Source organism: Protopterus annectens, chromosome 1.part0 (genome assembly GCF_019279795.1).
Source record: "Protopterus annectens isolate FY-2018-M chromosome 1.part0, PAN1.0, whole genome shotgun sequence".
Lineage (NCBI taxonomy): Eukaryota > Metazoa > Chordata > Ceratodontiformes > Protopteridae > Protopterus > Protopterus annectens.
Window position 1 is genome coordinate 1619679815 of NC_056725.1, and position 27047 is coordinate 1619706861.

Consider the following 27047-nt stretch of genomic DNA (forward strand, 5'->3'; position numbering starts at 1 on the left):
ACAGTTACTTGTTTATATGACAGTCATGCCCTGAATGTCCCAAGAGACACATTCATTTTATTTTGTTTAGATCATTAATGTTGTTTGGTCTATGGATAATTTTCAGGAATACCCAAAGTGATACTTATTTTGAATAGAAACATTATTTGAAAGATGGACAGACATTGAGTAGTCGGTTTCAATGGCACTATCCATATGATTTTGAGCATCCATGGAAAGAACTAATGAAATAGATGGAACTTCAGTGTAGTGTTTTGATAGAAGAACAGCATAACTGAAGTTCAGTGACCCATCATGCTGCACTGCAATGCCCATGTTAGAACTTGAAGGCAATCAGCCTGACCGCAAAGATATCATACTCCTCTAACCAACCCTGCCTTGATGAGGAATGCACTACCAGCTAAACTATGAGATCCACTGAAGTTGATTTTAAATAGCATTTGTTTATAAGCATCAAAAAGTAACCAATAATATAATAAGAGATTTTCCATCTATTTGCATACTTATTGATGGAAGTGTCTGTATATTTCTGGGTGTCATATATGGTTGCATGCAGTTAATGCTGATGATGTAAATTAAAAAAAAACAACAGACTCTGTACATCAGGGCAGAAGCAATCATGAAAAGCTAGTGCATCAAACCATTATCTAGTCATTGCAAAAAGGCTTCAGTTTTTACATATACTTTCGCTAAGTTGACCGCATCATGACAACAATATTTTTGCATGAAGTATTCATCAGTTTTACTGCAAGCTTCAAAATGCATTCGATTTATGTTTCTTTTCTGGGTTACTTGTATAAAGCAATAACAAAACTATTAATATTTTAATAACACATTTTCTGGTTTGCTTCTACATTTTCATTTAAAGGATATAAAGTATTTAAATTGCATCATATTTCACTACAATTGAGTATTTGGAATATCTTTCTACCATTAAACAATGATATTTAAATCATCATTTTATGCTTTCATCTTCTATACCTTATTCAGCAAGCATCTACAGATACTTAAAAATCTATTTCAATACAAAAGTTTACATGTTTCTTGAAAATAGTTTATCTTTTCTGTAATGACTGATATAAGTAAGATGGTATATACTAAAAGAACATATACTCATTATTTTTCAGAAAATGTTTCTAGCACGGTGTGTGTTAATGGTTTATGTGACTGACTGATTCCAAGCTTCTTCATATGAGGTATTGACAAGGTGAGTTTCCATTATTGCTGCATTGGTCAACTTATATGACATCATCATATGGTGACAAAGAACACATATGGTCGGTTACATGAGCTTACAGTTCTGATTCCTAGATTATTCCAAACTGTGCTAGCTCATGCAATTCCAGATGGCTGAATGCTTCCCATGGACAAATTACAGTAATGTCTGAAATAAGGAAAACACAGAAACAAATTAATGTGACGATAGATTAGTCATCTAATCTGCTTCTTAGGTCATTATATTCATTTTCTAGTTTAATTACATTGCTCCATTTTCACAATTGTACATCTTATTCCTCTAAGTGAAAAATACTTTGAAATTCTAATTTCATGTATGAAAGTCTATTATTGCAGAGGAAGTGAAAGGATAAAATGATTGATTTTATATGAATTCAACCCCTTGACTGGAAAATAACGTGCTACTGGCATAAATTAATGATGCTTTCTTATGCTGCCGTATGCAAGGAAAGCTGTATATAACATAAAAATGACATTAAATCTTCACAGGTGTTTGATCTTTTCAGCAATATTTTATACATTTTCAGAGTCTGTCTTATAGGTTCTTGGGTAAATACTAGGTTAACAGTCTGCAGACTATTTCAAGCCTATCCAATAACATCCCTAGTCAGAAACAAACTCTGTACTTTCTATCTTTGAGGTAAAGACTTTAATCACTATGCCAATCCCTCCCCCCAGGGGGTGATAGAACATGTCAAGGATTATAGAACTTGATTTTTGATAAAGTATCAAAATAATTTAAATACTCAGTTAATATCTATTGCACATTATTTGAGTAAAGAAAGCCATTAATAGCTAAACCAATTAAATGTTTTAAATATTATATCAGCAAAACAGTTCTCGCGTACACGATATAATTAATCAATACTAATTGGTTTAATTATATTTTTCTGTGTGCGGTGTTTCTATTCTGAAAACAAGAAAAATATTCATTAATATTCATCCTAGCTATGCTGACAACATCAAAAGCATTACCTCTTATGTAATAGGCAGCATTTATCAGACAAGAATGTGGCCTGGATTCCAAAAAGCTGTCATAATGACAAAGAATAGCCTCCATCATCATCCTACACAAACAAATGAACAAAACCCCACATCCACGGGTGAGTAAGACTGACCCAATTCAATACCTTTCAATGACAAGGAAGGTATTGAATTGAATAGGGACCTGTTCACTAAGACAAGGTAATGTGATTCACTAACATTCTATGTCAATAAATCTTATTACCTGTTCTAAAAGTAGTGCCAAAACTGCCAGCATACTCAGCAGGATCGACAAGTCTGGCCAAAATTCTAAAGCACAGCTGCTTCATCATAATGTTGGACCTGGGAGCTTGCCTGTAACTATAGGTCTGACCTGCAACTCCAGGTCCGACATAGAGGTCAAGCTGCATGTCCAGTAGTCTATCTATTGCAACAGCTCCACCTCTAAGGCAGAATGGTGAATGCAGGTGTAGTAGCCAATACAGACACCATGCATGCCATCCAAAAAGAGGGATATGCATGACAGTACATTTGCTCACCAGGGAAATTAATTCTATTTTTAACTATCAAACAACATGAGCCCTTCCCAGAGAAGTTTGGTGGACAGCTTGCAGTAAACATAAATGCTTTCCTCTTCACAGTTCTTCACAGTTTGCTTGTCAATAACCAGATAAGTGATCTAGCACATCTAATACTACACTAAATAATTTAGTTAATCTACAAAATCAATGCCACAGCCAAATGACTGATACTTGAGCTGACTACGTGAGTCATTGTAGTCCAATTCACATTGTGCTGGATCTGTTCTAACATGGTATGGTATTTGTTAGGCAAAATGCCACAGTGTCTGAAAATCTGTGATCTGGAGAGAGGCCAGAATACCACAAAGTACCCTCAGGTACAAAGGCCTAGTCCTTCAGATCAGTAGAGCAAAAGTTTCCAAAAGTTCTGTGCAGAGTCCTGGGTTACAGGGTAGAGAAAGAGCATAATAGTTTTGGGCCTACATCATGATGCTGTATATGACACAGTGTTATATGTCTCCTCTCTCCATTAATCTGGAGTTCTGTGGCTATGGCAATACAGAATGCTCTTTCTGCCTTTCTGCTATGGCATACCTTGTTTCTTAGTGAGATAGGGCATAAGTCCACAGAGCTGGTGCATGATCTATTATAAACTATTATATCTTTTGACAGAAACCTCTTTTATATCAAAAGTGAAGTGTAGTAGTAAAGACCAAGTAGAAGAGAATACAAAAAAATTAGAAAGGCTGGTTGAGAGGACAGAAAGGTGAAAGTTGAGATTCAGTAACGAAAATGCAAGATATTGCACCTGCCCACAGAAACCTTCATGTGAGGAATTAGCTGAGGAGGAATGAAATGGTATGTGAACAAAGAAAAGGATTTGGGGGTGTTTATCACTGGGCCACCAGAAGTAGAGCATGAATGCAATGGCAGAAGCAAATATAATGTTGGGGTGTATCCTCAGAGACAGGCTCCAGAAATAATGCCAAATCATGAACACTGTGTAAATTTCTCAAGGTCATGACAGATGGAGGAGAATGGTGAAGCATGTCTTAAATTTCAAAATATATATAAAACTGAAAGTCTCATTGTTTCACGCTTGCTTCTTACCCCATTGTTTGTGTGACCAATGAGTTGGTTACATTTGAGTAAATGGAGGTTGAGTAGAATTTCACCCCTAACATAACACCTGCTTTTGAGGTGCTCCAGACTGCTTTTTGCATGCCCCTTTTGTGTCAGGAGTTTGAGATTGAGGTATTTTTACTTTAAGACATGAAACTAGGGAAAATATATTACCAGATCTTTCTACTACTAATTAGGAGGCATAGGAGAACATGATCTGTGAGCACCATATCATACTAGAAATTAAAGGTGTTAATCCTAAATAGGAATTTCATGGTGGTCAGGAGAGGGCACAAGTGACAAATTACACGAATCATCTACCCCATTGATCTATTGAAGCACTTCATATTTAGGATCATCGAGCACTGGAATGCACTGCTAGAATGGGGGTGGACATATAATACACTGAGGCATTCAAGAAGTCATAGTACAGGGTAAGGGTGAACATAGGGAAGCAGAATGTCAATTACAATTGAAGGGCAAACTAGATAGGTTTATATTCTATTTCTGTCATCAGTCAAATGTAATGCAATGCAGTGTCATTTTATAAATCAAGTACACAATTCTTCAATATAAAAAAATGATAATTTGGAAATATAACAGGTTTTGTGCAATCCATTTTTAACGGGAATGACTTAACTGCACACCTGTAGGGTATGTTTGGTTACTTGACTGGAATTATCCCTATATTCACATGATACACTGTTGGAAACTCCTGATGTTCTGTCTGAAGTGTGATTCTCAAGCAATCTGAAAATATATCGCTGATTGATAAGTATATTTCTTGGCATTTTAACCTTTCAGAGTTCTGCATTGTCTTAATTTTCCTCACTGAATTATGTTTTGCCTGACTGAATTATTTTAGATATTTTCTGGAATTGTTTTCTGTTTGTCATCTGTCCTGAAACTGTTGTTTCCCCCCTTCCATCCTATTCTTGTGGTGTTGGTATAGTTGGTAGCTTTGCAGTTGCCCGCACCTACTGTAAATTTGATCTTGGACACCCCCTCCCAGTCTAGTGTTCACTCTACTTAATACAGGGAGAACATTTGAGAAGACCAACCCACTTAGGTTCTTAACCTTGAATTATCTTCTGCTCCTCCTTCCTCTCTTCTTGCACTTTACTAAAAAAATAGCACTTTATTCATCTACTTTTACTGTATTTGTGTTTCTTCCTACTCTATTACTTTATTTTGCTTTTGCCTCTTCTTAAAAGTACTCAATTGTATTTATTCTGCTGCATTTATTACTGCTTGATAGTAGCCTGATTAAATTGTAACTGTTATTCTAAGCCTTTTGGTTTAAGCACTTGGGCTTCAGACCAGTTATTTTACATTAAGAAGGTATGGTCTGCACTCTGGTGGGAGGAGAGGGTAGATTTTGCCCTTCTGAGCTGGGAGTTTCTGGTTAAAGGCTTAATGTGCCTGCTTATTTGAACTGTTTCTCTCTGAAATTGCTACAGCTTGTTTGCTGTAGCATAGACTAAATTCAAACCTGCTGAATCTAGCTTTGTTTGTATAACTTGAGCACTAATCCAGGCCATCTTTTTTGGAGAAGGTTCCCCTGCACCCTAGTGGCAGGAGTGTGCAGTTAGAACTTGTCTGATTGAAGACTGCTGGAACGGGGCTCAGTTTTTAGCTTTTTATTGGTTAATTGGTTAATTTGTTTAAAACAGTTTGCTCATTTGCTACTGTTATATTAAAAAAAATACACTTTATGCATCGCCGCTCAGCTAGGGTTAAACTATTCCTGGCACCATAAAGTCTGCTCTTCAAATTTTCCTTTAGAACTAGACAATTTTTTAGCTTTAGCACTCAAATCAGTTTCTTTGAGCTCAGCACTTGTTCAGAACTCTTCATAAGCACTAAATAAGCTACAAATTACTACAACACTCAACTTTCTTCACTTGTATAGAAAAAAACAGTTTTTAGTACTTAATAAATAAGCATCTATCCAGGAATGTCTAAGAGTCAGCTCCTGGTGTTTTCTTCAGTCTACCTAATAAATCTGAACATGTTGGGGCAATGCAGCAATTGTCTCATGTACACAGACAACCTTCTCCTCTTACCACCCAAAACTACAACCTGTGGGAGATGCACTTATCTAGCCAAACTGGAAGCAAAGCTCTCTTCACCCAAGATTGGACTAGACAGTCAAGAGGAGAAGGTAAAGACTTGCACCACACCACACTCATCACATAGTCCCTCAAAACCTACACCACCAAAACAAACACATAGAAATACAAAACACACACCTACATTCATGGAGGCTGTCAATAAAAATCTGTCAAGCAACAGAGACCTCCAAAGCAGAAACGCAAGCTACCTCCACCCCCCCAACACAACCCAAATGACACATAGCCCACAAACTCAGTGTGCCACTCATCCACTGCCCATAAGGCATGACAACGTACCCAACACTCTAGTCATAGGTGACTCTATAGTCAGGCACACTGATGTTCCACTCATCAGTCTAAACAAGGAGAAAGTTACTGTCAGCTGCCTGTCAGGTGCCAGGATCCACCACATAATGCACACACTCAGGTCACTCCACAGCAAGTACAAATATAACTCTGTCATTGTCCATGTTGGTGTGAATGACCTGAGATGTACCTCCCTGGACTACATGAAAGAAGACATGGAGGAGCACTCCGATCTTGCAGCCCAGGCAGGCATGACCCTAGCCCTGAATAGCATCCAGCCATCACCTAGAATGATACCACAGTACAAGGACAAAATGATTGACTTCAAAAATTGGCTAAGCTCCTGGTGTCATTCTAAGGGAATCCAGTATCAGTCTGCCTGGGATGACATGATCGACAGACCATGATGCTTTACCAGAGATGGCCTGCACCTGTCACCCTTGGGATTCTGGATACTGGGTAAGGCTCTTGCCACCCCTATAGTGCCCCAGGATTTCCACCCCTCATTTCTTGATACACTGGAAAATATTAGGGTATAACCCACAACCCTAATAATTGGTGATTTCAACTACCCCACCATTAACTAGGAAAACTACTCATGTGCCAACTCTTTTGCTCAAAGTTGTATGAAATTCATAAATTCCAATGCCTTGGATCAACTTATCTACACCCCCACCAGGGGCAGCAATATCCTTGACCTGGCCATTACCAACATGGGTAACCAGTGTTTCACACCAGAGGTCAATTCCTCGTTGGTCAGATCCGACCACAAGCTAATCACCCTAGACATCCACACCCCACCCCCACCCCACATTAGGGAAACCACTGTAAAAAAATTCTCCAAAGCAGTGGCAAACTTCATGAAACCCATGCAGACAAGCAATAGAGGTACTGCAACAGCATCCATGGGACCCACACAGTGATGGTTATCCCACTCTTCATTGAAGGGTAAGATGGTTCAGTCAACACCATCCCCCACTAAGTGCATTGTCATCCCCTTTGGTAAAAACTCTGTACCTATGAACTACCACATTGGCTGAAGGTGTAATAAGAGACCTTGGGACACAGGTGACAGTAGTCTCTCCTTTGATAATCACATCGCCACAGTAGTCAGGAAATCCTTCTACATGGCACACCTCATCACAAAAGGTTTCTCATCCAGGAAAAAAGAGGTCATTGCTCCCCTTTACTCATCATTCATTAGACCCATTATAGAGTACAACGCCCCTTTTGGTATGTACCTCACAAGACATGTACAACAACTGGAAAGCCCACAGAAATACCTCACAAAGAGGATTACTGGCCTCAAACAGATACCCTACGCAGACCGTCTCAAAAAACTCCAGCTCTACTCCTTCGCATATCGCCTACTCAGAGGCGATCTCTGCCTAACATACAAAGCTATGTCAAACCCAGAGCTGTTGGACATGTTCCACTTAAAGAAATCCCAATCCCTCTAAGCTACATGGTCTAGGGACCTAAACCTTGTCAACACAATAAACAGAACATGCTGGAGGGATAGATTCCTGTCCCAGAGACTTCCCATACTCTGGAACAAACCACCTATCTATATCAAACAAAGCTCCTCATTAGCACTCTTCAAGAAAAATCTTGATAATTGGACGGGAAATAGGAAATTCACTCCAGGGATCACATCTGTGGCTCTGCTCAACAGAGTCACAAGAAAATAATTTTCTTGGGTGGCGAAAGCCAGGGTACCTTTTTGGCTAGGCTTATATAGACCATAGGGCCAATAGCCTAGTACCTACCTATATACCTATGAACCTATAAATGGTTTTGTACAAAGTTGTATTATAAATTATCTGCAGTGGTAACTTTGAATTAAATGTGCATATTTAGATACTTACTTTAGGATCAGTTAATTCTGGTACACAGGCTATTATCTATGTAATGCAATACAACAGTAATCATAAGCTATGACTGTTATTTCTATGTGATCACATGAAAGTTGTCATTTTTTTAAGTTATACATGACTGATTATATGCTTTTTTGCATCAGTTGTTGCTAAATCATAAAACATGTTCTTAGAATCTGGACTTGAAGTAATGTAATAAATACTTATTAAATTTTTATAATGATCGGTTATATTTTACAAAGTTGGTAAATGCAACTGTTCCAGGTATCTTTTCTGTGGAGGCACAGGAAGCAAACATTCAGTCCAGGTGGCCTATTGTCTAAGGAAGCCCAGGATCAATTTGTGCTACTCTGACTTCTGCTAACTGTTAAGACTGCAGAGGAGATCAATGAAGGAGGATAAGTGGCTGAAGGTGATTCATCTTCAGAGGAGATGGACTGACAGTCGTTACTGAACTCACTGCTAATAGCGAACAGGAATGTACAGATAGAAAACTAGGGAGTGGTCACTAAATTAATTATACCTTGGGGAGTTTTGTGCCAACACAGTCAAAGTATTGCCTGCTTAAAGTTTCAGTCCTGCTCCTTGTTGTTTGTGGGCCAACATGTAAAGATGCAGGTTCCCTTTTGAAATGTTAGCACTCAAACTGCCGACTGCAGACAAGTTAAAAAAAAAAAAAAAAAAAAAAGATCAAGCCCCCCAGCCCTTGAACTTTTATATAAAGCGCTTAACATCGAAAAGCGCTTCCATGTAAGTGCAGTTCAAACAACAAATCTACGTTTCTGCAGGGGGGCTTCACCCCCCCTGCACCCCCACCCCCCCTACTTTATTATTCTCACTCCGAGATTGCACTACAGTGGGGAAAAGGGAATTTTCCCTTACCCGCACTGTAGTAAGATCTATGAAACAGGCACATATACACGGAAGTGCTTATCAATGTTAAGCGCTTTCGTGTATGCGTGTTCGATGTTTTGTGATTAGGACATATGCTAGTCGAGCATGTGTCCAGATCCCATATAGATAGATATATATATATATATATATATATATATATATATATATATATATATATATATATATATATATATATATATACCAACTCCGAGATCATCATACTTTGGAGAAAAGGGAATATTGTGAGATTTAGCCTTCTCAGACTTAGTGATTCAGACTCACTCTAGTGGGTTGAATGGTTACCAGTCATTTCACTTTTAGCTGTAGTCTGCCTAAAGATCTGAATCCTGTGTAACAAAACTTTGGAATTTTAATGGCTCTTCTAAGCAACATAGGTTCATAGATTCTTAATAAGCTCATAGCCAAGAGATCTGGTCCAGATCTAGCAGAAGGTAACCTAGGCAACTGCCTTAGTCCCAGTAATTGTTGGGGGCCAGGCCATACAACATCAAATTAAAAAAAAAAAAAAGAAAGACAAGTTTCCTATAAAATTAAAAATAATAATAATAAAAACATTAGTGCTCAGTGTCCAAACCAATAAAATTTGGATTTTCTGCCTGCCTGGCATGCAGCAGCTCCAGCCACTTCTAGTAGCAAATGCTTTGAGCTTTTAAGCCAATGAGATGAGCTGGCAGAGAGACCAAATACTTACAGGAGATGGCACGAGATTTAATCTCATGTAGAATGGGCAACTGGGCACTTGAATGGCATGAATAGCAAACAGAACGTTTTTTCAGCATTACAAAATAAATAAACCCTTTATATTGCAACAGGAGGAGGAAGAATGACAATGAGCTGAACGAGAGAGGAAATGCACTTAAAGAGCCGGCAGGTGGATTCTGGGAGAGAGAATTTCTAGCTTTGCATTAGGCCTTTTATTTTTGCTGTGTGTGTGTGTGTGTGTGTGTGTGTGTGTGTGTGTGTGTGTGTGTGTGTGTGTGTGTGTGTGTGTGTGTGTGTGTGTGTGTGTGTGTGGTGTGTGTGTGTGTGTGTGTGTGTGTGTGTGTGTGTGTGTGTGTGTGTGTGTGTGTGTGTGTGTGTGTGTATACACAATACTTCAGTTGAGGGACACTGTCCAGTTAAAGTGACTTGCCTAAATCAAACACTGAACCTTGGTTACAGACTGTAAGAGCCTTAATCCTCTACAACAACTGCAAGACCACCACTGATTTATTTTGTAAATCTCTCAGGATTACAGGCAGTTAATATCAGTCAACAGAGTCTCACAGTTTTTGTGATTCACAGCATAAATGTTGGTGCAAAACCTGTTATGTTAATTTTTTTTATTTAGCAAACTCTGCTCTTATCTGTATCTAGTTTTGCAGAACATCTATGGTTTTGCCTCATATTTATGTCCTGTCCTTGAGCAAGTCATTTAACCACACAGTGTTTTGGGGCAATTTGAAATTTGGGCTAGGCTACTCAAAGGTCCCCTGGACTACAAGCCTAGTAACCAGCAATTATAGTGTAAAGGAATGAAATTGATTGTAGTAAATAGGAGTATCATCATATCAGCCATGTTATTTGGATGTAATCTTCAGCTTCCTTATTTTTTATTTATTTATTATTTTATTTTATTCATTTTACATTTGTTTACCGGGAAAATCCAACTCGGCAAATGTAGCCTGTTTTCAGGTGAGGCCTGGGGAGAAAAGCTTCATTACAAGTACATCAAGACTACTTACAGCAGTAGTTAATACGTAATGATAGAGTAAACAGCCGTGAAAGTAAGAAAGTTACATGGTGAAACACATGATACAGATCAACATGTCAACATGAAAAAGTCAATTCTATGTATAGAAAAGTCAGTTCTATGTACAGAAATATGAGGTCATCACAGCATTTTTACAAAAACGTTATGTTATAATGTTGACAGTGTATTTATAATTTAGTGATGAATAAAATGGACAGCATGAAGTCTATTAGTTTAATGTTAATATTCTAAGTATGAATACATTTTTAATTCAGCTTGTTTTCTGCAGGCACCCAAGTGTCAAATAAACTGTGTTTTCACTGCAAGAGTATGTCTAGCACTTAGTACAACTGAGTAAAGCTATAGGCTGTTAAGGAGGTGCCTCTTGCAGTACAAGGTTTTATTGCCTCAGCTTTCATTTGTCTTTTATGTGACTCAGTCAAGTTACTTCATCAGACGGTTTTCCTCGGCCGCTCCAGAAAAGGGACACTTGTGTCTAGTATGCTATGCCAGGCTTTTAATCAATGCACTATACATTTGTCTTTTAAATTTTTGCACCCTTCATATAGACTCTAATTAGTACTTCACTATAGGTTATTTGAGTATGAATCCCAGCACGTCTCTTGTTTAATGGATTGCCATCTGCATTTTCACTAAATTTGAGTTTTAAGGGAAGAGAAGTTTATTGGTTCTCTTGCTGTCTGTTTTGAGTGTGAGAGTGTTATTTATTTATTTTTTTGTTTAGAAAATGTCTTCCAGCACTTTTGTCTGTAAATTTTGAAGTAAAAGTGTAAATAAAATCCAAATCTCTATGATAATTATAAAAATAAAGAAGAAAATGTTATGGGCAGTGAGAGGTTTGAAAAGTGCTTATTGTAAATGGGTAGATACAGCCAAATAATGGGATATTGTTAGGGCTGCTGGGATCCTGATTCATTACCTTATATAGGACCCCATTTGTCCACAATCTAGCTCTGTTGACTCCAGAGGTGCATGTTAAAGTAATACAACATTATCATATCAAACTTGCACTGAGTGATATCAGAAGGGATAGCTATTCCTGATAACAGAAAAGACATAGAGAGGTAGGTATCCTGCAAGCATGTAACCCCCCCCCCCAAAAAAAAAAAACAGTATGTTATATGGAGTTATATTTTTAGTTTTTGTATGATTTATGGGATGTTGAAGAAAAGCTGCTGAGCCATTTATATTGCCTGTAATTGTTTTGCTTTATTCATTGAACTAACAATTAATTAATTCATTATTAAACCTGGATTGTGTAATACGGTCTAAACATGATGCTTTTAGAAATATTTTTTTGCAATATCTTCTTTGCAGCCTCCAGCAACTGCAATGGGGTTGACATTTGTTGAGTCATAGAGTCTGCTTTACTTGGAGTGATGATCAGAACAACTTGATCTTTAGCATCCATTATGTAGTCTTTGCTGCATATTACAAGGATACAGTCTTACTCTAAAAGGTCTGAATGTGAAGGATTTTTGCATGTAAATAGAAAATGCTACACAGGCATTTAGTGCAAAGGACTAAAGCTATAGCTTATTAATGAGCTGCTTCCTGTAGCAATGGTACAGGGTTTGAATCTTTCTACCTTCATTAATCTACTATGTGACGTTCAGCAAGTCACGCAAACAGACAGTGCTTTGGAGCAATTGGAAATTTGGGCTAGGTTCCTTAATGTTCTTCAGTACTGCATGTCTACTAACTATGAACCTCTAGTCTTTGCTTGCCAGCCATCCCTTACTGCATAGCTGATCTAGTTAAAGAAATGTTATGACAATTTCACAGGCATATCATTTTAATGCATTATAATCAATTTATTCTTCATGGGCAGCCAGTAATTTGCAGATATTCTACTTATCTTGGTTCCAAATTAAAAAAATGCTCTGGCATGTTCTTAGCTATCTTATGAATACCTAGTTTTGTGCTGGGTACCATTATTCATTCAATGCCAAAAATATGGTGCCGTTCCAGTGATGTGTAGCAAGACTGGTCATGTCCCAGTGTGAATGATTCCAGTGATGTGTAGCAAGACTGGTCATGTCCCAGTGTGAATGATTCCAGTGATGTGTAGCAAGACTGGTCATGTCCCAGTGTGAATGATTCCAGTGATGTGTAGCAAGACTGGTCATGTCCCAGTGTGAATGATGTGTGTGAAGACTGGTCATGTGTCCCATGAATGATGATTCTAGTGATGTGTCAGTGTGAATGATTCCAGTGATGTGTGCAAAGACTGGGGTCATGTCAGTGTGAATGATTCAGTGATGTGTGTAGACTGGACTGGTCCCAGTGAATGATTCCAGTTCCAGTGATGTGTAGCAAGACTGGTCATGTCCCAGTATGAATGATTCCAGTGATGTGTAGCAAGACTGGTCAGTGATGATGTGTGTGAGTGATGTGATGTGTGCGTAGAAAAGTCCGTGATGTAAGTGTGTGATGTGTGTGATGATGTATCTGGTCCTGGTGTGTGTCCAATAAGTGTCCCAGTGTGAATGATTCCAGTGATGTGTAGCAAGGTGGGTCATGTCTCACTGTGAATGTATGATGGGCTGCAAAAAAAATGTGATTTTCCTGGTATGTGATGTAAACCACTACACAAATTATCCTTTACCTAGCTTTATTTTAATTTCTATTATGGCATTAGGTATGTACAATTACATCCTTGATGTCTGATACTGTAATCATCAGACTCCTTGCATTCAGCATATCACATCAAACCTTTACCTTGTAAGCAGGTCAGGTCCTGGCGGGAGGGCAGATGTACCTTTACTCTTACTAGGCCAGATCCAGAACTGAGATGAATATCATCTACTGTGGCCAGTAAGTATACCAAATGAAAAATTATTTTCAGTGATGAGTAACAATTATTGGCATTAGGCCAGCTGTGGTAACGTGTTTTATGGTATATAGTCCTGCACCAGTTCTCACTTACTGGCCAGCACCCAAGACTATTGTTATTTTCTACAAACACGTTCTTTGGTGAAACTTACTGTGACTCCTGTTCCCATAACAATTTCCAGTGCTTTGTGTACCTGTTGCAGTGCAGGATGCCACAGATTCTCCTACCAACCAGTAATGCAAACTGATTTCTATCAGCAAAGCAACAAGTCGACCCTTTGTTCCAGCACGCCTAACTAGATAATGAAAGAATTATACTTCAGAGTGCATACTGATACAACTCTCTGGAAATATGGTTGCCAGGTAAAACAATTTATTATTCTCCACTGAAGAGCAGCTTAAATGTTATCAGTGAAGAATCTAGATAACAAAGGAAATTCATCTGGTAAGGGCTGTTCCCCTCCTTGATGCGCTCTGCCACAAAGATTCAATATTATCTCCTTATAATAATGACTGGTGAAGAGAAGTGGTCACATATGGCAGTCAGTGATAACTTTTCTTTCAAATGTGAAATGCCTTGCTAGTGGTCTGAATTTAACAGTGTTATATTTTCCATAACTGACCTTACTTAACCACGCAAAGTAGCTATCCTCTATGGTAAGGATTTATGGTTATCAAAGGTGGCAACAACTCAATATACATTGCACCCTGCATAACACAAACTGTGTGCTTATTATAAACATTCCTTTAACGAATGCTGTACTGAGGAGTGCTTTGGTGGCAACAGGGGCATAGCCAGTATATATATGGAATTGTTTACTGCCCTGTACACCAAAGGGCTTAATCCAGAATGTAGCTTCCCTTACTGAATTAACCCCAAATGTCCTTTGCAGTTTATTCTTCAGTAGAGCACAGCATTCCTTGTCAGTACTCTCAATTCAGGTTCCCTTCATAATTTTGAAATACTGAAATCCCGTATTTCAGTATTTCTAAATTATAACACTGAAGCCTTGAAATCCCGTAACACCAAAAGCGTGAAATTCAAAATCCCGAAGTACGGAGATTTTGAATTAGCGCTTCTGGTGTTGTGGTGTGTGAATGGTTAGGTGTTAGTTCGGGTATGTATGTATGTGTAAGTGTGTTGGTTAGGGGTTATAGTGTATGTCAGTGTGTGTTGTGACTGTGACGTGTGTGTGCGAGGGACTGTAAAATGTGTGGGTGTGAGTTACCTCTGTGTGTCTGTTTGCGTGATATCGGAGTTAGTATATATAAGTAGGGTGGTTTGTGGGATGAAGCCCTCCACATGGGAAGTGCAGAGGTGCTTGCCCCCCTCCTTATATGTGGTCTGGGTTTGTCTGTGTGCTTGTGGGGGGGAAGTTGTGTGTATGTTTATGCGTGTGCTCTGTGTGTAGTGTAGGTTCAGGATTTTGAGTTTCGCAGTTATGAGTTTTGGGATTTTAAGGTTTCAGCTATGTAATTTCGAAATACTGAAATTCGGGATTTCAGTATTTTGAGATTTCATAGTGAACCTGTTAATTCACTAATCATACTGAAATTCGGGATTTCGGTATTTTGAGATTTCATAGTGAACCTGTTAATCCACTAATCAGTTTGCCTTGCAATTAAAAATCAAATCATAGAATTGATGGAGGAATCCTAACTAAGTGTATTTCAACCCCCAATTATGTAGACAAGAGTTAAAAAATAAAGGATTCAGCACTGTATGCTTGCAGATACCTAGTTACACTCTTGCAGGAGCGGCCTTAGGTCAACTGGTGCCCTAGGCAAAAGGGCACCACGGCACCCCCCACCATACCACCCAGTACCCCATCCTGGTCTACCCACACCAAATAAATACTGGAAAATTGCCCCTACTAAAGTGGCGCCCTAGGTGGCCACCTAGTTGGCCTATGCTTAAGGCCGGCTATGCACTCTTGGGTAACAATGAGGCCAATGACAAGATGTCATTATAACAGTTATGCAGTACTACTCTGTCAGACATTAAAACTAGCCTTGGTCATAAATTCAGTCCTGTTAGCTTGTGACCTTTGCATATCTTCAATGAACACATATATTTAATTTAAGCAAATTAAAACATAAATATATAAATTAAAGATACCTGAAATCCGTAGATCAGTAGTATTGTACCTGAGAATAACTTTTTTGCCTTATTGGAATCTCAGTTAATTTTGTCCTGTTGGATAAGTTGGTCATCTACACTAGATGAATGATAGCAAATGTATTAAAAATATCTTGTCTATGTAATACTCAGACAACAGCATTTCATTACAGATAGAGACTGTACTCAGTGATTACCCAACACTTTTCTACTAAATAGTGTAATGCCCTGCATTTCCTGTCGTTCTGCTTAACAAAAAAAGTTAATCAGTTCATAGCATTAGGAAGGCAATATGTTTTGGCTGACATACTAAGAAATGTTAGTCTGCATCTGTGTGTGTGAATTAAAGCCCTGCTTCAACCCTGTTATTCTTTGATGAATAAAACGACACTGTGCATATTCAAGTGATCATGCACCGACTAGGGATAACTAATATGTAATCATAAGTAGAGTAGATTCTATCATATCTCATGATCATCTGAATTTGTCCATGAACCCTTGGCTGATACAAATAAACATACTTCTTAGCCATGCAGCCAGAATTTTATTAACAACTTCAGTACATTTGATTTTATCAGCACTAGTAAACTTATGCCTAATTCTATAAGCAGTTAGAATATTAACACACCAAAAGTAATCAATATAACAAACTCAAATGGGCAGCATTAAAGGCTGCTCACATATATATATATATATATATATATATATATATATATATATATATATGGTTCTACCTGATAAAAAAAACCCCAAACACCCCAACACACACACAACACAAACACAAACCAAATCCCTCAAAACCACACTAAACCTACACTAAACAAACACCACAAAACCCTAACCTAACTCCCAACCCTAACTAACGGCTATTACCGCACACTCCCGCCACTATCACTTAACCCACCCTAACCCACTTAATTCACACTTACCTTACTCACACCCTACATACTCGCACACCTAACGTCGCCCATTTAATTCACCCACACAGCCTTCCATCATCCATTTTCGGGTCTTCTTTTTCGTCTCATCCTCGGGTCGCCTTCTTCTGAACTGTTTCTCTTCTGGGGCCTGTTGTCGTCGTCTTTCTTGAACTCTCGATCTTCTGTGGCTCATTCGATTGTTATGGTTCTTTGTTATTTTTATTTTATTTATTTTATTATTTTATTTTTATTATTTATTTATTTTATTTATTTTTATTTCTTTTTCCATTCAAGAGAGAACCAAAACAGTCAAGCAAGAGAAACGAAAAAACAGTGTCAAGAAGCAATAACAGTAAATACAAAACAGTAGCATGATACATGATATTTACAGATATAAAACAATATAGGATGAGTCTTTAAAAACAGCAATAAACTTGAACTTAGGAGTTCAAACAATATATATAAATTCTCCATAGCAATGCTAACATACCGGTCTCTGCATACAGACCAGTCACACCCGCCTGGAGAAGCATAAGTCACTGCTCCCTCCCAGGCTGACATCAGGAAAGAAAGGGGGGGAATGTAACTTTCCTTTTTAAGAAGGGAAAACCCCTACTTTCACTAATCCCACAAATGCAACCCACTCAAAAACTAACATCCCACAATTAAACAAGAATGGCAAGGACGGACCCCTAATATGAGCATGAAAGAGTCGGATGCCCCCTTCACTAACACTTAAATGTAATTTCCTCCTTTACTTGCCTATATAACATCCTTCTAGCCTGACCTCACCACCCAGACCTGGCATTACCCCTTCCTGAAACTGTTCTTCCTTCCATTTTCCTACCATTATCTATTTGTAGCTCTAAACCTACACTCCCACCCAGGCAAGCATTCAAGGACAAATACATCTGCCTGGCAAACCTCATTTTACCATTGAGATATCTACTAAACTGATCCAGTGCCCATATATTAGGGCAATCTGTTAATGTTTTTTTTTTCATTTCTAGAATAAATGGAGCTAATGGCAAGATGGCACATTGGCTTATGGTAATAACTGCTTCTTAAAAGTCAGAAACACTGTACCATCCCTCTTCCATTTATTTGTCCAAAGCAGATATAAAGTAAGTTGTTGTGTTGGATGAGAGTCCATGGTGAGAAAACTGGTATGAATTAACCTATTGACTGTTTCTATACCAGTGCCTGCCTGACAGTAGCCAGGTGGACGAAGAGGAGTGATAGGAAAATAGGTACCCAGTTCAACACATAATTTACACCTGAGAAGTGGCATTGTGGCTCCATTGCTATTATTATGCAGCATATTCTGGTTTAGAACAATAAGTGAGACTGTGCTATAACAGCAGAAGCAAAGCAGGCATATTGTTGAAGAATATCATGTTCCACAAATTTGTGAAGATTCAACTGCACCTGGAAGGTTCTTCTGCAAGTAAAAGACAATTAATGACCAGAAAAATACTGTCAGATATCCATGAGACTTACCTGTCCCTAATCCTTCCATTCCAGGAATATCATCACCAAATCTGATTGACAAAAATGAAAGAAAAAATAAGAAAAAGAAATCAAATTCAAGGTAAATACACTTTAGCAATTGTTTTCATTCTATGTCTCTGACTTTGAAAACGATAGTCTTTTTCTTGTTTCTGCCAACAAGATAACAAGAAGCACCTCTACAAAGGCAAATATATTAATATGTTTTAATATAATGTACAAAGCATGAAAGTAAAATAAAATTCCAGGTTAACATATCTGTGAATTGTAATCATTCTGAATCCATAGCTGAAAAAGAAAAGCACTGTTTTTTAATATTTTGATTTTAGTAAATGGAATTCAAAGCATCCAATGGTAGTAACATCTGCCCTCCGTTTCAGGACAAAATAAGAATTAACTAAATCATCTCTCATTTGACTACAGGATGCTTAGATCTATAAAGAGTACCCAAACGGCAATCTCCCAAGTGTTATAATATCTCACCATCAATATACTTCTGCTAAAAATGACAAATGAATGAATAAAACAACAAATGATTTTATTTTCATGTCCTTTCTACAAAACATGTCTATATTCAGGTTGCTTTATTAAAAACAGTAATGAAATGTGAAATATTCTTTCTTGAGATTTTATCAACATTGCTTGCCATGTGTAGTGTCTGACTGGGGTTAAGAACACCAAGGAATTGGATGCTTATCCAGATGAATGTTATGTTTTGCTGCAAAGATATTGTGTATAGTTATAAGCAGGGTATACACTAAACACCACTGTTACCCACATACAGGTAACTGAGCTGTGAATATCATTTTTATATGAACATGAACTCAGTTACACAATAGACTTTTTACCTTACCCTGAAGTCCACACTCCATTTAGGAGATAAAACCTGATATATACTGATACTTTTCAACAAGTCTAACAGTGGGTCTAAAACTAGATCAGAGTGGCTACTACTCACTTCTCAGAACAAAACTGCAATGTATCTTTTTTTAATATAGCATAAATAATCATTTAAGTTATCATACAGTTCCCATGTGATTAGAGATAATTATATTTTAAAACTCTAGTTAAATTCTCCTTTTCCAAAACATGCTAATCTTTCTTCTACCACACTTATAGAGGTAAAAACTGCAGCCCATAGATGTACTGCAAATGCATGCCTACATTCAAGGGTCTGCACGTGTGTAATGTATCTTAATTCCATCCCAGATGATTTGCATTAGTGAAGAGAGATGAAAAGTAACAGTGTATTTGTAATACAGTAGCACTATTTTAAAGTGTTAAGATGCTTCTTTTAAAAATAATGGCATTGTGCAGCAGATAGCAGTACACCATCACGTAGTCAGGAATAATTCATATATTTACCCATGAAGGCATGCAATAGTTTGGACACTCAGGCTATGCCATTACAACCAAGCAGTGCTCCATCATTCAGGCTAAATTATGAATTGCTCATTTTCTTCTACTGAGTTTTGTCATATTTTACAGAGAATATAACCAGTTCTTTATTCCATAAGTGAGTTTAACAAAGACTAAATAAGTTGCTGCTCTGGCTTATGTTGTTTTCTTAAACCTTGAAATGCCTTGTTGGTAATCAAGAAGATGAAAGCATTTACACCACTGCAGGTCTAATGCTTTCAATAAAAGGGAACATTACCAGTTCTGCATTTGAATCAGATAATCTGCAAAACAACTTGTATATACCCAAAGAGTCAGGTGTTCAAATCTCTCGTGATATTTTCGATTACTAGTATCCAACATTTGTCTTATACAGCATACCTAAATATTGTCTAGCTAGCAGATTCATGTGAGAGGAATTTTAATGATGTACAGTATTGATTATTACAAATGTGATAAAAGTGCCATCAGGAGTATAAATGCATCACTTATCAGTAGTCAGAAAAATAAAAATATAAACACTTAAGGCAATCTTAAATATAAAAAAAACTTTAGTAAACAACTTTCTCAGGTGGCCAGGTGTCAGCGACGTATGTTGTTTGCCAGAATGCTCTGTAAAAACATATATACTGCGGATGAATTTCTGTTTCCCATGAAGTATTTATACAAAGTACCTTTGAGAAGAAATATGTAGTACATGAAATACAACTCACTGATCTAAGTTTTGATGGGATATTTTAAGTTACATACTATATAAAATGAATGCCCTATTCTATATTTTATATGTGTGCACATATGTGCTTACTATGTTTTATGTTTTATTTTATTCACATTTAGTGAAGTAACATACATTACATTGACCTTTAAATTTAACCTTAACTGTACACTAAGCATGTTATAATAAAAACAGGCTCTTTTATTACACACTCATTTACTAAATACAACTCTTTAGTCTTTAATATTATGCTCAGCTCTTGGTTGCTCATATCCAGGTCCAATTTGTTCAAAGTTTGTAGTATCTAGAGTAAACTGGGCTAGTGGCAAGATGGCTATCTTTAGTTACCTAGGTGATGCATCCATGCTTGTGTAATGAGCACTGATTTTATGCAGTTAAAAAAGAGGGGTGCAAAAATAGTAGAACTTATACAAGGTGCTAATTAAAGAAATCTGACATCATTTATTTATTTGTTACAGTGGTCCATGAAAAGTGGCTAAAATCGCTACTTGTATATCTAAAATACATTTTTTTACCATTGCATTTCCCTGAAGGATGCACAATACTGGCTCATGCAAGGACCATCATCATCTTTGTTTATTGTTTCAGATAGATAATCTAACACAAGCCCCTAAAGAATAAGTTGAAGATAACATGTATAAGTTTTCAAGATTTGATAGAGCACATTGATATTCTAGATATTAATCTTAAAGTCACAGGCTTTGAAATGCTTTGGCCATGAATAGCATCCTAGATAATTGCTTATTAATGGTGTGTGTGGAAGGATGACACAGTCAGTTGTGCAATGGATGATGAGGGCAGTGGCTTAGATCTCTTTGCATTTCAAAGATGACAAAGACTTCAAACCACTGCTTTGATGCTACATTTGATTTCAGTTAGAAATTCAGGGTTGTAGAATTTGGAAGTCATTCCGTCAGTGATCTCAGTTCCATTCAGAGTTCGGTTGTATCATGGTTCATGGGACAAAACTCCATTAAAATCAAAGTACAAATGAGAAAAAAATGTAATAAAAATAATTGAAGCATAATCTTTGATGGGGTTATTGATAACTGCTAATAAGACAGAGAGCAGGGATAAAACAATGGTGCATATTTTTCATGACATTATTTTGTGTGAAGAGAGCAGCTGTCTTTGAGCAGCTGCAGTTATTAGGTTGCACAGTTGCTTAATAATCTGTAAAAATATTTGTATAGAAGGGAAATTTGCATACCTTTATGATATTCCTCATACTCTTCCTGCATCTGCTAGGTTATAAATTTCATGTTGACTGCCCAGTATATTAATTTATATAAACAAAGAAGTCCACAAAGATTAAATAATTAATTAATGATAACTGGAAGTATCAGATGCTATAGCAATTTCTTTCTAGTTTTTTTATTAAGCACAATAAAATTTCAAATGGAGAACTTCGACATTTGTGCTGTAAAGCACCCCTGCACTACCAGGCTATAACTCATTCCACACCTTTCAGCCCCAGAACTTGGACTGAAGCTCCAAAGACGGCGGTGTTTCCAAATTCCTAAAGGATGCGCACACCTCCAGACTGGTAGCCCAACATAATACATCAGAGATATTTCAGGTGCAGCTTACATTGGGTAAGACAGCGATTCAGGTCATAGCCTGCTATAGGTCCCCAACCATGTCCCAAGACTCACACTCCATGTTCCTAAGCACCCTGGAGAATATTAGGGTCCAACCTAACACTCTCATACTGGGTGACTTCAACTACCCTTCCATTAACTGAGAAAACTACTCATGTACCAATACACTTGCCCAACGTTTCCTGGAATACATGAATTCCAATGTCCTGGACCAGCTCATTATTACCCCCATTAGAGGTAGCAACATCTTTGACCTGGTCATTACTAACATGAGTGACTGTTGCTCTACACCAAAAGTCAACTCCTCCCAGGTTAGATCCGACCACAAACTAATCACCTTGGAAATCCACATCCCTTCCACCCCCACCCCCCTGCAAAGGTAACCACCATGAAAAACTTCTCCAAAGCTAACTTTGGGCTCCTAAAAACAGAGGTGGCTAACTTCACGGCAATGCAAATGGAGAATAGTTGCATGACTGCCGAATCATACACCAATGCACTGTACGAACACTTACACAAATACATGGATCTCGCCATACCCAATAGAACCAAGACGCTTTCCTACAAAAAAAGGAAGCCAATCTGGTGGTCCCCTGGCATAAACAAACTCTACAACAGAAGGACGAAACTAATGCAGAATAAGGTGAAGTCCCAAGACTGGAAAAACTCCCTTATCAGCCTCAACAAAAAGTTGAGATTCCTCATCAAATCCTCTAAAGCTAGCTATGAAAATAGAATTGCAGCAGATAGTAAAGACAACCACAAGGCCTTCTATAGTTATGTAAAGAATCTCAATGGCAATACTCAGATTTGCTCTTTGTTACTGCACAACGGTACCTCCTATACTGAGCCAACAGATATTGCCAATATACTGGCTGACAGATTCAGTGTCAACTTTACCCCCACCCCCAGAGGACCAATAACAATACCAGTAGATTGCCAGGCACCCAGTATTACTGCTGCACAGGATAAAACAGCACTATCCAAGGCCAAGAATACAGCTTCTATGTTACCTGACAATATCCCTGGCTGTGTTCTACATGAGCTACAGAGTGAACTGGCACCTCACCTGTGTGCCCTGTTCAATCACAGTCTCACTTCACACTTTGTCCCTACTGAATGGTGCACTGCTACAGTAATCCTTCTCCACAAAGGAGGAACGACTACAGACCCTTGGAACTATCACCTCATTAGCCTGATGATTCTGATATGCAAAGCTATGGAATGCATCATTATGGACCTAATAAACAAGGATATAGGGAATCTTCAAACTCTGGATCCCACACAGTTTGCTTTTTTGTGAAAGGTAGATCATGCCTGCTCAACATGGTCGATTTCTTTGAGTCACCAGAGCTGTGGATGAAGGCAAGATGGTTCATACAGGCTACCTTGATCTGGCCAAGGCCTATGATACCATTCCCCACTCAATAATCATAGAAAAACTCACAAAGTAGACATTGACCCCTATATCACTAGGTGAGTTGCAAACTCGCTCACAGATAGAACCCACAGTGTGAAAATAGCTGACTCCAAGTCAGACTACCGACCAGTCACAAGTGAAGTCCCACAGGGTTCAGTCCTGAGTCCTCTCCTGTTTGATATCTACTTCTCTGAAGTCCAGGCCAACACAAAGGGACTCAGGCTGACAAAGGTTGCAGACTATTGCAAGTTGGGAGCTATTATTAACTTCCCAAGTGATGTTGACATCCTACAGAAAGGCCTCACTGAGACCAACAACTGGTATCAGACCCATGGCCTTAAGCTCAATGCCAAATAATGTGTCGTCACCCCCTTTGGGAAAAACCCAGTAGTCCATTGAACACAGAAGGCATTATAAGAGACCTGGAAACACAGGTTAACAGCAACTTCTCTTTTGACCACCATATTGCCAATGTGGCCAGAAGGTCCTTCTATGTGGCACATCTCATTACTAAGGGTTTTGCATCCAGGAAGAAAGAGGTCATTGTCTCCCTCTACTCTTCCCTCATTAGGCCAATCATCGAGTACAATCCCCCATTTGGCATGTACCTCACTAGACACCTGAAACAACTGGAGAGGCCACAAAAGTACCTCACAAAGAGGATCTTAGGCCTTAAACACTTGCCCAATATGGACAGACTCAAAAAAACTCCAACTATTCTCTGTCTCATATTGCCTACTTAGAGGTGATCTCTGCTTGACTTAGAAAGCCATGTCGGACCCAGCTGTGTTAGAAATGCTACATCTAAAGAAATCCCGATCCCTCCGCACCACACACTCCAGAGACCTCAACCTCATTACCACAATCAACAGAATGTGCTGGAGGGACAGGTTCATAACCCAGAGACTGCCCATGCTATGGAATAGACTTCCCATACACCCCACTGGCTGTCTTCAAGAGAAATCTTGTGGAGTGGATGGGAAATAGAAAATTCACCTCGGGGATCACTCCAGTGGCTCTACTCGACAGAGGCACTGAGAACTAAGGTCGGGTAGCACGATGCCAGGGTAATCCTATGGGCTAGGCTTGTAAAGCCTGCAGGGCCATTAGTCTAGTACACACCTATGAACCTATGAAATTGAACAAATGTAAAAACATTACAAAACATTCATTTTAGAAAATCATAGACAATGCATACAAAATAAATACACCATCCATTATGAATCGTAAGTCATAAGTGAGAACAACTTAATTGCATATATTGTAATAAATTCTTAATTTGTTCCAAGCTTTCTTTACCTTTATTTTATTTTCTCTTGAACATATAAGACCCAGTTATAGACCTGATATTAGCCCTAATACCACTTATATTCAGTATGAGGTCCAACTTACAGTCCTTGGCAATAAAACTATGTATCCAACCTGCCAATATAAGGATACCTCCTTTTCAAGATTTAGTCAAGCCCCTCTTTCTTCATTCTAGTAGAAAAAATTACCAGGTGGGTGGTAGTATTTTCTAAAAAATATATACCTATTCCTTCCTATGTGCATCCCATACCCCTCTAGAGGGCCAGACCCGAAAACATATGAATAATTCCAGCTTGAATGCACTGTATCTCTAACACTGGACACTATCATCTGCCTGATTAACAATCAATTTTCTTGATGTGCAGTACCATCTATGCATCCAGTGCATGAAATGTTCCCAAAGCAGTTGAACAGACTTATGCTTAACTAACCTGTTTAGAATTTCATGTCATTCAAACCTAGAAAATGTAACATCTTCACTGGATTCCTATCGTTTTCTCTGCTGTTCCATTGACTTCTCATATTTATGCCTGTTAACTTACCAGTTGTGACTTTTTTCTCCTCCTTCCATACCATTCCAAGTAAAAGGATCTTAACCGAGGTTTCCATGTCATCTAGCAACCCTCCTAACCCATCTTCTCTAATCCAACTACATACTGAGCTGTTTAAAAAAGAACCAGACCCCTGAAGGTAAACCAAACTGATCCCAAAAGATGCTGTCACAATTTCCACACATCAGCTTTCCATTTTCATTATGGTGTTGATGAGTTTGCCAGTCCACACGTTCTATGTAATCTGCTCTGCATTCAAAATGTAGACATTAAATCATGTAGTTTCAGTATCAGTTTTGTACCTGTATTCTTGGCGTTTTCATCGGGAAAGTCATTGTGGCAGTTCTGGGCTTGATTGATAGCATTGTTTACTTCCTCAGTTGTAAGCTCTGGTGAGAGAGATTTGCTTGCAATGTACTAGTGGCTGGACATAGTAGTGGCATATGCCACAGAAGGCTGAATTTTTGGAATTCTATCAAGATATTTCTCTTCAACAGTTTGAATGGATTTATTTTCTTCTCAGCACTCAGCTCTATCTTCAGATCAGGTCGGCAATGCAGATCTTTACTAATAAGTCCAGGATATGAGGTTTAAGCATGACTTCTGTCTTGTGGGTTTTTCTTATCTCCCCCATTATGGCTACCTGAGTAATCCCCGTCTCTTGAGTTTCAACCACTTCTTGCAGAAATCAGTCCAGCTAATAATTGGTTAAATAAATAAGTGACATGGCTGGAGCTTATACTACACACAAAAAGCTCTGGTGACCTGAAATAAGCTCCACATTCAATTTTGTCAATTCAACACTTTATCTGTTTTAATTTTTCCTGCTATCACAGAAAACAACTTTTCTCGCAAAAAATTAACCAGTGAAGAGTTTCACACGACATATTAAAAAAGATGAAAAATGGGATATAACTTCAGTAGATATAAAGTAATAAAACATTTCACAGAACTAACTCTGGTTTAAAATCAGAATGTGTTGCAAAAATCTGCAACTTTTACATTAAGTTTTTTTTTTTAATTTCACAGTTACTAAGCCAGAGAGTTACAAGAAGAAAAAAGAAAGATAAAACATTTAATTTCTTTTTGATCTGTATGAAATTCTAAGAATGAAATGTTCAGTTGTGGTCAATGGAGCGAACAAGTTGCAAAGTCACCAAAAGGAAGCTTACCAATTAGAGCCAAGCTTGAGAACTTTCCTTAATTTTGATGAAAGCAATACACAGTTATTCTTCCTTTTCTCAACATTAAAAGGACCTTGACCTTTGAAGATAAGTAAGATGAAAAGGTTGTAACACCTTCTGTTGCAGAGGAGTGAAGGAAGACAAAAACTTTATACAATAAATTATTACCTTTTTGCATTTTCAAAACATATCTGTGTTTTCATTTTCAAAACATATTTGTGTCTTGCAAACTGATAGGATACACATTTTCTTTTGATCTTCTATTTACACCTTCCAATTAACTGAGAATTGTCATAGTCTGTTTTCTTTTTTATCAGCAGATGTAATCTGTCTTTCATGTTGCCTTGAGTAAGAATACACAGACAATAAAATCCAAGAAACACCTGAATATTCTGCATCAGGTTCTCAGATCAAAAAGCAGAACTGTCGATCAATAATCTTATCTAAGATAAAAACTGCTTAAGTGCTCTTTTCTGTTTCCATCAACCTCGGAACATCTTCTTGCCCTTTGGCATTAAAATATACAACTCTGGATTAGACACAGATTTACAGCAAGATACCTGCTGTGAGACAATAGACAGCAGAAAAAGAAATGAAACATAGTACAGGTAATATAGGTTCTCTCTCTTATGCAAACA

General features: G+C 37.9%; 1 protein-coding gene across 1 annotated transcript in view; it reads right to left on the minus strand.

Moving 5' to 3' along the window:
• Positions 1 to 1042: 1042 nt before the first annotated feature.
• The window catches only part of PDE6H (phosphodiesterase 6H), a 113711-nt gene continuing 87706 nt past the window's right edge, over positions 1043 to 27047 (minus strand). The window contains exons 2-3 of the mRNA XM_044071430.1: positions 18203 to 18243; positions 1043 to 1384 (exon numbers count right to left, since the gene is read on the minus strand). Of these exons, the coding sequence (XP_043927365.1) occupies positions 1308 to 1384; positions 18203 to 18243 (118 nt within the window). The 3' untranslated portion in view covers positions 1043 to 1307. The remainder of the gene's footprint in view (positions 1385 to 18202; positions 18244 to 27047) is intronic.